The sequence below is a fragment of the Pristis pectinata genome, chromosome 8, assembly GCF_009764475.1.
Source record: "Pristis pectinata isolate sPriPec2 chromosome 8, sPriPec2.1.pri, whole genome shotgun sequence".
Lineage (NCBI taxonomy): Eukaryota > Metazoa > Chordata > Chondrichthyes > Rhinopristiformes > Pristidae > Pristis > Pristis pectinata.
This window is the reverse complement of record NC_067412.1, coordinates 26,916,270-26,928,855: the sequence shown is the minus strand read 5'-3', so window position 1 is coordinate 26,928,855 and position 12,586 is coordinate 26,916,270. Positions and strand designations below refer to the sequence as shown.

The 12,586-nt window shown below is 40.4% G+C and overlaps 1 protein-coding gene across 1 annotated transcript; it reads right to left on the bottom strand.

Annotated features, from left to right (window-relative positions):
• Positions 1 to 4,479: 4,479 nt before the first annotated feature.
• On the bottom strand, positions 4,480 to 5,735 carry uts2r5 (urotensin-2 receptor 5). Its single transcript, XM_052021326.1, has one exon. The coding sequence runs from the start codon at positions 5,733 to 5,735 to the stop codon at positions 4,671 to 4,673; it is 1,065 nt and encodes a 354-aa protein (XP_051877286.1). The 3' UTR covers positions 4,480 to 4,670.
• Positions 5,736 to 12,586: the final 6,851 nt, after the last annotated feature.

Below are 12,586 nucleotides of genomic sequence, written 5' to 3'. Positions count from 1 at the left end.
GTTATTAAACATCTTTCTGAGATCCATTTTTGAAACTTAAGGAGATTTACATTTTGTAAAAGGGATATGTAAAAGATCTGATCAATAACTTTCGGATTCTGCACTCTTGCAGACATGCCAGGAAGTAGTGCATCCCTAGATATTGATTTTCTGTTGGTTAATTGTAAGAATCAGAAAACTTTTACTTACAAGTTTTACAGTCGGGCACTGATTTTAACATCAGCAAAGTGATGGATCAGGAGGCTGATGGGATGAATAAAGTGGGGTTAAAGTGTGATTGGGCTGCTTAATGGGGTTTGAGTACTTTATGTTCCAATCTTTTGCAAGATGTTATGGCCTGCTCCTCAAAATACTTGCTACTCTTGACAACAACTGAAGCCTGAGTATTATCCAGCCTTTACTGATTGCAAATGTGAACAGTTTTGCTTTGAGATGTTGCAAAGGGAATTGATATCAGCAAACTTCCCTAGTTCTGCCATATGGTGGAAGGAAGGTCATTGATGAAGCAGCTGAATATGCTTGGCAAGGGTACTGCCCAGTGGAACTTCTGCAGTGCTGTCCTGGGCTGGAATGATTGACCTCCAACAACCACAACCATTTTCCTGTTTTGTGAGATAAACCTCTGGCCAGTTTTCCTTCTGATTTCCATTGACTTCAGTTTATGGAATCTCAAAAAATTTATGGTACAGAAGGGGGTCTTTGAAACTTCTTGAAGCCTCATTTGACCAAATGTTGCTTTGATAATTAATAGCGAAGCAACTAAATAGAGTCATGACGGACATAAAAGGAAAGGAGAAAGACGGTGTGATTTCAAGAAAGTTCCAAAAAGTCTCTGCATCACCCTCCAATTGACAGAATGAGACATAGACAAAGATACTGAGTTGGATCATCATGGGGAAGGACTGGGATATCCAGATGGAGAAGAATCTCTTAGATTGGGTGAACAAATTAATAGATAAAAGAATGAGAATCATGAAAGCGATGGCCTGGGAACATGATGATTAATAAGATCAAGGATAATAATTGTGCTGTGATCTGTAAAAGGTCTTCAGTCAGGTGAAGCTAAACTAACTGGGGATTTTGAAAATTAGAGATGAGGAAGACAGTGAGATGAATTCTAACCTTGAAATAGGAATGGCTAAGAGTTTATATAAGGGAAGTAGTGAGATACTGGCATAGGTGGGAAATGTAGCAGGAGTAGGCAAACATAATCTTGTTAACTGACAAGAAATGAGGTCAGTTGTGGTCAAGCAGGAACAATGGATGCATGACACACGACAAGGGAGGGTAATCATTTGGAGCAGCAGACACATGGTGACCAAAGACGATGTCTTCTATTTTATCAGTGTTTTGCTGAAGGGAATTGATTTGTTCATGATTCAGTATTGATAGTTTATAACAAAAGCATCTTAAGCATTGCATTAATTCAATTTCTACATATTCAGATATTTTTAAATGATTACTACACATAAAATTTATGAACTTCATGCCTTGTAGCTATAATATATCATGACAGTGGTCTGATGCCAAGTCTTTATATGCATTCCTCAGTGATTGTTATGAATAGCAAGCAATTATCTGTGAAATTCAATTTACTTGTAAAATACTGTTTGTCTGCAAACCTCGACAAGTTATTCAACATCAAATACTTTACTCTGAAATGTCATTCAGAAGAAAATGTAAAAAAGGATGAGTGTGATTTTGACTTTGATCAATAACATAAAAGGAGAAAAATCAATTCAGCCACATAACGTACACCTCTCTCCCAAATTCAAATCTTTCACCCAAATTCAAAGCAATAATGGCTCATTTAAAAAAATATTTGCTTGCCATCATTCTGTGATTTTTTTTTAGTAGTAAATTGCAAAACTTGAGTCTCCCTGTTGGCCAAGAGAGTAAAATCACCTCCTGGACAGTGCATTGTCTGTGATATTATCTTAGATGGACTCTGCTTTGCATCTCCAAGGAGGAAAAAAAAATCAAACAGGGTTTCTGATTCACATTGATATTTGGTGTTCGGTGAAAATGTGTGCACATTTTGAGTCAAAACCAAATCATATTTAACTGTGATGTCCTTTGAGGACAAATAGCTTGAAATACTATTGTCGAGACTCGCATGTAAGTAATGTCCACTTGTGGCACCAGTGGCCAGGAAGTTGTGGGCATGCTATGTTGGCTCCGGAAGCGTGGCGACACTTGTGGGCTGCCCCTGAACACTCTACGCAAAAGATGCATTTCACAGTGTGTTTCAATGTACATGTGACAAATAAAGATATCTTATCTTAACTATTCCAATTTCTCTGCATCTGCCACATCCGTTCTCACAATCCTACCTTCCAAAAAGTGTTTCTAACAGAAACCAAAGATTCTTCAGAGTGATTAACAGGACCATTGATTGTGTCTGTTACTTATCCTGCATTTCTATTCTCACCCCTCTTAGGACCGAGGTGAGGAGGAACTGCTTTTCCCAGTGAATCTGTGGAATTCTCTGCCCAGGGAAGCAGTAAAGGCTACTTCATTAAATATATTTAAGACACGGTTAGATAGATTTTTGCATGGTAGGGGAATTAAGGCTTATGAGGAAAAGGCAGGTAGGCAGAGCTGAGTCTATGGCCAGATCAGCCATGACCTTATTGAATGGCGGAGCAGGCTGGATGGACCAGATGGCCTACTCCTGCTCCTCTTTCTTATGTTTATCCTCCCATCCAGTACCACAATAGCATTCATCTCATCGAACTTTCACCTCACAAGCCTTCATATTCAAGATCTCAAGTCCACCATTTTGACATCTCCATCATAACTAAATACAGCTCCCTTCCTCTCAAGATTGCCATGGACCCACTTCCCTCCACAATCCCATGGTCCACTCTTCAATCATGCCCAACAACACTGCTCATCCCGTGGCACCTTCCTGTATGAGTGTAGGGGATACAATGACTTTCATTTCTTCCCTTTCCAGAGTCCTTTCATCTTGTTAAGTGAAACACAAATTTACTTGTATACTTTCAACTATTGTCACTGCTCAAATACGGACTTCTCTACATTGGAGAGGCCAAATGCTGATTCAGTGAATGCTTGTATGGAATACTTCTGTTATCATGCAAGACCCCTCCAAGCCTCCAATGCTTATTGGTTTAACTCCCTGTCTTATTCCTCCCAGCATCTCTATCCTTGGTCTCCTGCATTGTTCCAATGAAGCTTCATCAAAGAGAGCTGTAGACATTTACTTATTGCAGGACTCAAAAGGAAATGGGTTTAGTACAGGAAAGTGGCAGTGAGATAAAAGATAAAGCCATGATCTCATGGAATGGTGGAGCAGGCACTAGAGGCTGAATGGTCTATTCATTCCTGCTTCTATTTCTTAACGTCTTGTGTTATGTTCTCAGTGAAAATGCAAAGAACAGCAGCTGTTTCATTTATCCAAAAACAAAAAAAAACTACAAAAGATGGAAATCTGAAATAAAAACAAAAAATGCTAGAAATACTCAGCAGAATGACGAAATGCCATTGACCAAAAAAACATTAACTCTTTCTCTTTTCAAAGGATGCTGCTTAATCCTGCTAGGTATTTCCAGAACTTAAAAAAAAATTATATGTGTTTCAATTAAGTATTTTTATAGTTTTATGGACCCAACAATTTCAGATGTTAACCACATTTTTTCAGACCACAACCACTGATAATTCTGTTATTCCCATTTGCACCCTATCCGAAGACACCATTTTGTGGTTTTACTTATCCCATTGCAAACCCTCTTTTTCTAACCTCATGGTCGTTCTCTTCTTTACAACACGCTTGCAGGGAACTTCTTTTATAGCATTTTCTTCCTTAAAGCCATCTCACACTTTTCCTTTTGCTCTCCTTGCCTGAAACTTTTTCCGATTCTGAAGATAGGTCTGACCTGCTAAGTCTTGCCATCATTTTCTGCTTATATTAAACACAAGCCTACTGTGCTTTTAACTCTTTGGCAAGAACATTTGCTTTGTGGTTTCTAACACTTTATTTTTCAGTTACACAAATATTGCAGAGTGCATTTTAAGTAACTCTTTGTTTTCCAAAAATCATCTTCTTTGAGGAATAAAAATGTTTAATCGAAAGAAGCAATGTTTGTGAATATTTTTATTTCAAAGACTCACCCATTTTCTGTACATAAAAGATACATGTTAAGAGTTACTTTTAAGTCAAAGCATAATTTTAAAGCAATAGAAACTGACATTGTAAAAATTGGTTTTCATTTTAAATGAATGACTCTCTTCCTAGATTCTCCTCTTTAAATTGACATTTATTAGGAAACAAATGACGTTAATTACTTTATAAGAAAGGAAGGGAGCTAAAAACCTAATGTTAATGAGTAAACAACATACCAATATGATCTGTGTAAATAGAGCAACAAGCAAGATGCTGGGGGAATTCAGCAGGTCAGGTAGCACCTGTGGAGGGAAATGGACAGTCAACATTTCGGGTCAGGATTGTTCATCTGTGCAAATGATCTAAATGGGACAAGTAAAAACACAGAAGGATATCTTTGGAAAAGGTGCAAACGGGAATAACAGATATATCGATGGCTGTGGTCTGAAAAAATATGGTTAATAGACAAACAAAATAATTTTAAAAATAAATTTCACATGTATACTCGCATATTAAATGGTATTAGCCTCCTCTACAGCTCTTTTTAATTGTGCGATAGGTTCTCAGTGCACTGCTGATTCCCAGAAGACAGTGATCTTTGGGATAAAATCCTCTGGCAGTTCCTTTGTGAAGACTTTGTGGGGTTTGGCTTTTGGTTTCTCAGGTATTCTTTGTAATTTTTTGTCAGTAAGGTGTAGAGGAAAGGGTTGATGCAACTGTTGCAGTACACCAGGCAAGTCACAAACAAATTAACAAAGGCAAAGGTTTTGGGAGAAAGGTTGATGGGTTCCTTGAAATGGAGAATGAACAATTGCCATACCCAAAAAGGCAAAAAGCAGATACAATATGTTAGGATAATACCAAAAATCATATATAGGATCTTCTGCTTAGGGGCCTTCTTCACTTCCTTGATGTTGAAATTTCTGCTCTGGGATATCCAGTAAGTATGGGTTAACTTAATGTACAGGAATCCAATTACTATCCCCGGAGCCAGTATACTAGTATTAAAAAGCACAGTTAGATAGATCCTGTATGTGTGTCGTGGCCACGTAGAGTGGCACATACGTTTTATTGTCCCATTCCTGACAAATTGTCTGAGATCTATCATTATCATCGTAGGAAGGGCAAGCAGAAAGGAAGTCAGCCAAACTGCACTAATAATGATCCTCCTGTAACGACTGCTTTTCCTGAAAGTAGCTAGGGGTTTCACCACTGCTAGGTACCTCTCCGTGCTCATGACAGTTAAGGTGAAGATGCTGGCATGCATGGTCAGAAAGTCCAAGCTGAGGAGGAACCTACAGCCAAGTTCTCCAAAGTACCAGTCCTTCATGAAGTAGGTGCACACTACAAAGGGGATGGTGGTGAGGTAAAGGAGGTCAGCTAAAGCCAAGTTCACTATATAAGCATACATGGATCCAGTAAACCTCATGGAAAAATTCATCACCACCAAGACGTAGACATTACCTACAACTCCCGTCAAACACATGATGCTCAGAATGATCCCGAACAACATTGTCATCAATAGCTCATTCATGGGCCCAGAGGCTGAAGTCGAAGAGTTTACAATGGTGGACAAATTACTCTGGGCGCCAACTAATGTCACCTCCATATCCAAGTGCTGCTCGTCCTAAACTGGATCCTATAAAACTAAACTCGTTTGCTTCAATTCACTCACAACTGTTACAAAGATAATTTGTACATAGGCTAATCAAATCAACAATTATCCCCTAATATATTATCTGATCCGTTTGTTTCATATTAACATGTCGTTCATATTACAGAGAAATATTCTGTTCACTGCTTATTCGTCCAAATGAGAGTTGGATTCAAAGGAGCAAATTGTTCCAACAAATGCTTTGGACTTTTGAAAACATTTCGACGGAGGTTGTTGTCGTCAACGAATGAGTTGCAAGCATTGAAATGGATCTTCACATGGATTGCAAGAAGCGTATTCGTTTAATAGCCGAAAGCCACAAAATCAGCTCTCCATCTGCTGCTTGATATCTTTTCAGGGACTGGATGCAACTGACGCCCACAACTTGGTTTCAAATCTTTGGCGGACTTAGAGTGCGGAGAGAAGAGCGAATTTCGATGGAAAAGTAAACTCGAAAATGCCGGAATAGATGCCAGTCCTGGAACGGTTTAAGAGAGTTGGGTTTTCTGTCTCCGTGCACCTACCGAAATATTTTAAAATCCCAATAATAGATAAGACACGTGCTTCGGACTCACTGTTTCGATGTTGTTAAAGGCAGCTGCTCCTTGGAAGTGTATAGGAGATTTTCCTATTCGCTGCTTCAAAGCGCGCACACACACACACACACACACTATCTCGGCGCTTGCAGTCGGTCCAAAGTTGTGCAGTGATAGAGCATCTGCTCATTGGCGCTTTCATTCACAACAACTTAAAGTGAAGGTACATAGCAAAGTACAGGCTGCATCATGTTCATCTGAAGTTTATAATCTGATGTAACTGGAATCCTCCAGAAAAAAATAATCATTTGTCCTTTTAATGTAAAAGCTTGGAGCGAGGAGGAGGGTTGCGTGTGTGTGTGCGTCCGTCCGTCAGAGACAACGTGGCGGAGGTGGGATCTGAGTCTCATCTGCGAGAAGAGTTTGGACAATGCGGTGTCGGTGCGTTGGGTCTGTTTTACAAATAGAGAAATGTTTCCATCGACCGAGAATCATTACACGAGGAAGATAGGTATAGAACACGGAGAAGTGGTAGAGGCGGGTAGAATTCCGACGTTTAAAAAGCATTCAGACGGGCACACGAATAGAAAAGGTTTAGAGGGATATGGGCCAAAAGCAGGACTCTCCGGGGACTGGCAGCACCTGCTCTACGTGTGGAGAGACCACCGCGACCCACGGCCTCTCTCACCACCCCCTATTGGATCTGATGGAAGTTGTCAGTCCCCGCTCTCTCAGTCCATTCATTGCACCCATGGAAGAGCTGCGCGGGCAAACAACGAGGGGGCAGAGTCAGCAGCTGCCATCACATGCCACCAAAGGCGACGAGAGAGGCCACGGGGGTTGCGGGCGGTCTGTCCACATAGGGGCATGTGCTACGAGCCCCCAGCAATGAGCCCACCTCGCCCTACTGACCAGGGAACTACCCTGAGCTTCGCGCTGAGCGGAAGCACTCCTGGACCCTGCCCACCCAACTCCAGTCCTCGCAGGCAGTGTCCGCACATTGCTTGGGTGTCCACTCCACACCGAGCGGTGGGATGATAAATCACGAAATCAGTGATGCGGTGGACATAACCCTCAGCCAGGTACCCGGCATAGCAGCGCTCTCAGTAAGACATCTCTCTGTTTACTGTGCTATGATAAGCCACTTTAGCGAAGAATCAACCAGGGCTCTCATTTCCCGATAGAAGTTTATAAAATTATGAGCGGCATAGACAGACAGTCAGTACCTTTTTTCCCCTATGGTAGAAATTCCCAAATACTAGAAGGCATTCATTTAAGGTGAGAGGAAGAAAGTTCAAAGGAGATGTGCGGGGCAAGTTTTACACAGAGTGGCGGGTGCCTCGAATGTGCTGCCAGGGGTGGTGGTGGAGGCAGACACGATAGAGGCATTTAAGAGACTATTATGAAGGCACATGATTGTACAAAGAATGGAGGGTTATGGACCACGTGCAGGCAGGAGGAATTAGGCATCACAAGCTTAATTAATTCGGCACAACATCGTGGGCTGAAGGACCTGTTCATGTTCTGTACTGTTCTATATTCCTTGGGAATGCATTCTGAGCGCTAAGCAAAGTATCATTTAATTGGACAACTCTTTAAAAGACCGGAGACAAGGGCAATGGGTCAAACTGCCTCCATCAATGCAATAAGTTTGTATTATTTGTGATGATGAAATTCTAGTTCAAACGTAGCATTGGGTGCTAGAGTAATTACATTTACAATGCTGTTCGTACAATTGCCTCCGTTCCGTTAAAAAGTGTATCTGCAGGACTTACACTGCCTGTTCTAGGTTGGTGTGAAGCAGGTTAATGGATACAGTGCTAATGAAAGTGTATTAAGGCCAATCACTGTGAGGCCTGGTCTGGGAGACCCCAACGCACCTCCTGGCCATTATCCCAGAAGCAGTATGATACATATTGGCATTTTCCTGCTTACCATTATTGGCACGTCGCACTCTGATTTACTCTGACAGAATAGTAGCTGTAAAGAGTCATAGAGTTCTACAGCACAGAAAGAGGCCCTTCGGCCCACCGCCTCTATGCCGACCATCATGCCTAACTATACTAATCCCACTTGCCTGCATTAAATCCATATTCCTATGTCCCGCTCATTCAAGTACTTGCCAAGATGGCTCTTAAATGTTGTTACTCTTCCTGCCTCCACCGCCTCATTCCAGACACCAACAACTCTGTGAAAAATGTATCCCTCGGGTATTATATAAAGGCAACGACCCTGTGAATTCATGGGAGTACTTGAACTTATAGTTCAAACAAAATTAATTCCGAAAATATCAAAACAAATCTTAATATTGAATGCTAAATATACGAACAAAAGTCCCCGCGGCCAGTGGAGTTATAAGGACTAATGAGGGTTTTTCTGCACACTGGGACTTTGCTGACTGAACGACATTAACAACCACCGTCACCTTTAGCTTTAATTGTTTATAACACCATTAATCAACGACAAACTTTCAGAACGTTCAATCCTCCAGAACCACGTCAAGAAATGCTAACGTCGAGCTTCTGCACAGCCATTTATTTCCCGACACGGCTGCGGGAAAGGCCGCTGTTGTACCGCCTGCACATCATATTGTTCCAAGCCTGGTCTCACCATTTGTTTCTCCTGTTAACAATTCCTAATTGTGCCTGATGAGCTATTTTGTAGGTAAGCCTTGTTAGAATAGATTTATTGTCTATCGTGTATTATTAGGTTACTATTTTCTCCTGTGGGTATTATTATCTCCTGTTCATCTAATCAGTTCTTGCCTTTTGCCAGATGAATGTATCCGAGATGCGATGTCATAAACAGTCGGTTTCTCTGTTCCTGACGGTGCATCCACGTATTCTTCAACAAATAAATTTAATAGGAGAATTTTTTTATGTATAAACGCTAATAATGGTTTTAAATGACACTAGTTCTCAGCATATTGAACATTACTTGAACTTCGGCGGAAATTTATATCTGTAGTCATGGTGAAAATGTCAATCTTTCCAAAACAGCCCCTTTGCTGTTAGTCTGACTGCCCACTCGCCGCCTGGAGTTACTGCAGGCGAGACTTTACTGCTCCTTTGGAGTTCCCACGCGTTTTCTATCTAGTCGTTTGCGAGAAACTCCTCCATGCATTGATTCGTCAACCGGCACACAAAGGTTGGTACATGCACAGACAAAAGTTGAGGGGACGGCCGCGCTTAATTGTCTATAAAGCGACTTATAACTTAAATTGAATTAGAACGTTGTTTTGTGCGGTTGTTAACAGGGAATTCTGTTAAATCTTGTTTTGCCAATTGAAAACTATGAATGTTCTGTATTTCTCTATAACGTCAAGGTGAAACAGAACTGGCCAAGGGTCTCCGACCTGAAACGTTGCCTCAATTTCTCTTCCCACAGATGTGGCCTGACTGACTTGCTGTGTATTTCCAGTACGTACTGTTTTTGTTTTAGATTTCCAACGTCTGCTGTGTTTTTTCGCACTGACAAGGTGAAACTGATATGGGTTGGGTAGTGAGGAATTACATGGAAGTGGCTAATCTTCCCCAGTTCCCCGCCGACAGCCTTTAAACAAAATCACCAACCCTTCTGGCTTGTATCATATTGTTTCATTCTTTGATTCTGGTTTATAATGTAGCATCATTATAATTCAGCATCATTAATTGTGTTCAGTTCTGGTCGCCTCATTATAAGAAAGGATGTGGAAGCTTTAGAGAGGGTGCAGAGGAGATTTACCAGGATGTTGCCTGGATTGGAGAGCATGTCTTATGAGGATAGGTTGAGTGAGCAAGGGCTTTTCTCTTTGGAGAGGAGGAGGATGAGAGGGGACTTGATAGAGGTGTACAAGATGATAAGAGGCATTGATCTAGTGGACAGTCAGAGACTTTTTCCCAGTGCGACAACGGCTAACACGAGGGGACATAATTTTAAGGCGATTGGAGGAAGGTATAAGGGGGATTTCAGGGGTAAGTTTTTTACACAGAGAGTGGTGGGTGCATGGAACACACTGCCGGCAGAGGTTGTGGGGCAGATACATTAGGGACATTTAATAGACTCTTAAATAGGCACATGAATGATAGAGAAATGGAGGGCATGTGGGAGGGAAGGGTTAGTGTAGCGTTTAGTGTAATGCTTTACAGCGCCAGCGACCTGGGTTCAAATCCGGCTGCTGTCTGTAAGGAGTTTGTATGTTCTCCCCGTGTCTGTGTGGGTTTCCTCCGGGTGCTCCGGTTTCCTCCCACATTCCAAAGATGTACGGGTTAGGAAGTTGTGGGCATGCTATGTCGGCACCGGAAGCGTGGCGACACTTGGGGGCTGCCCCCAGAACTCTCTGCGCAAAAGATGCATTTCACTGTGTGTTTTGATGTACATGTGACTAATAAAGATATGTTATCTTAGATAGATCTTAGAGCAGGATAAAATGTCGGAACAACATTGTGAGCCGAAGGGCCTGTACTGTGCTGTAGTGTTCTATATCATAAATGCAGGAAATAAAACTTCTGTCTTCTGCAAAATATTTATTGAAATCAGGATATATTTCTATGTTGTATCAGATGTTGGTGTTAGGGTGCATTCCTGTTTCCATTCACTGCGTCCTGCCTATACAATTTTTTGGCATTTCTTGTTTACTGAACATTTATTATTGATTATATGCATGTACACAGGAAATTCCCAATGATGTTGTAGTTAAGGATGAAGTCACTCAATGGTGCGGTAGTTCCAATAGCTCCTATGTACCAAGTCAAGGGCAATGCTGGAGGAGATTGACCAGCCATTGAGGGATGCGGTGCATTGGCTGTCCTTCTCTAACTATTGATATTAACTTTTCATTTAATGTGAAATTTTCACTCATCTCCATCAACTTTTCTTACACTGTTTTAACCTAAAATCTTAGAAGAATATAATTTCTGAGCACTTGGTCAGTAGGGTGACAATTTTTAAAATACGACACTCTAGGAATTAAACTAGTGTGAACTCAGTCCATTAAATAACTGGCTGATATGAAGTTGACACTGCTAGTTCAGATAGAAGATTAGGATCGACCACCTTGTTACAAAAATTACAGTAAAACCAAAATGCAGTTGATGGTAGTGTAATTTCCCGATGTTAACTATTAAATCATTAAAAGGGTGGGCGGCAGACTTGAAATGTTGACTGTTTCTCCTTCCACAGATGCTGCCTGACCTTCTGAGCTTTCCAGTGTTTTCTGTCTTTATTCTTGTATTGATGTGGTGGCTTTCGTGATATTCCAAAGCGCATTGCAGCTATTGAAACATGTTTTGCAGTGTAGGCTTTGTTGTGATGTATGAAGGCTTAGCAAACACTTGCGAAGACTCTTAATTCATTTTATTTGTATGGTGGGTAGACTTGAAGCATCTGTTTTCTGTGAACATTGGTGAATCAGATGGAGTTTTAATAGTTTTCATTACCAAGACTAGCTGATTTTTTTTTCTTGCCTCCTCCCCAGATTATGAACTGAACTTAAATTCCATTGTTGCTATAGCAGCATTGGAACTCGCATCTCTGAACTGTTACTCCAGGCTCTGGTTATTTGACTGATAACAACTAATGTGCCACCAGCATACATACTCTATTAATAAATTGATATGATTATATTTGTGCTCAAGATTATATAAAAAACATAAAGTTTGGCAGCTAAACGAGCCTGTCTCTTTGAGACCATTTGCTCATTAACTCCCCGTTGGAAAAATATCTAAATAGTTTCTAAAATCAACTGTGAGTTAATTATTGTAAGAGGGTTTTTCTTCTGGATTTACATTCCATAACTTCTTGTTATCTTTACTGTCTCTCTTGCTGAAGCTCTGAAAAACCAGCAGGAAATTGCTGGATTTGTTATTTTATTGTATATTTTCAAAATGATTGCTGGGAATTTTTTGGTGTTTTGTACAAAGTTAGAAGCTGGAACATGTGGATATCTTCATGAGCTTCACATAGAGAGGAACAAATGATGCCCAGAAAATCCAGATTCCTCCTTTATATATTAAAGGGAATAGTTTTGAAGCAATGTCAAATCTGTTTCTTTGTTTATTTTTAAAATATTATATAACAGATAAATTTAATAGAAATTTAATAATAGTGAAATTATTATTTTTGTATAATAACTATATTTTATTTTGTAACGTATGTTATAATAACAAAATAAGATAATACTAAATAATAATAAATTTAGTAGAAAATAGATAAAAATCTATTTATCATTTGTCACCAAGGTAACAAAATAGTTTGGTATTTTGCATCTCATCAGGGAAACAATTATTCCCA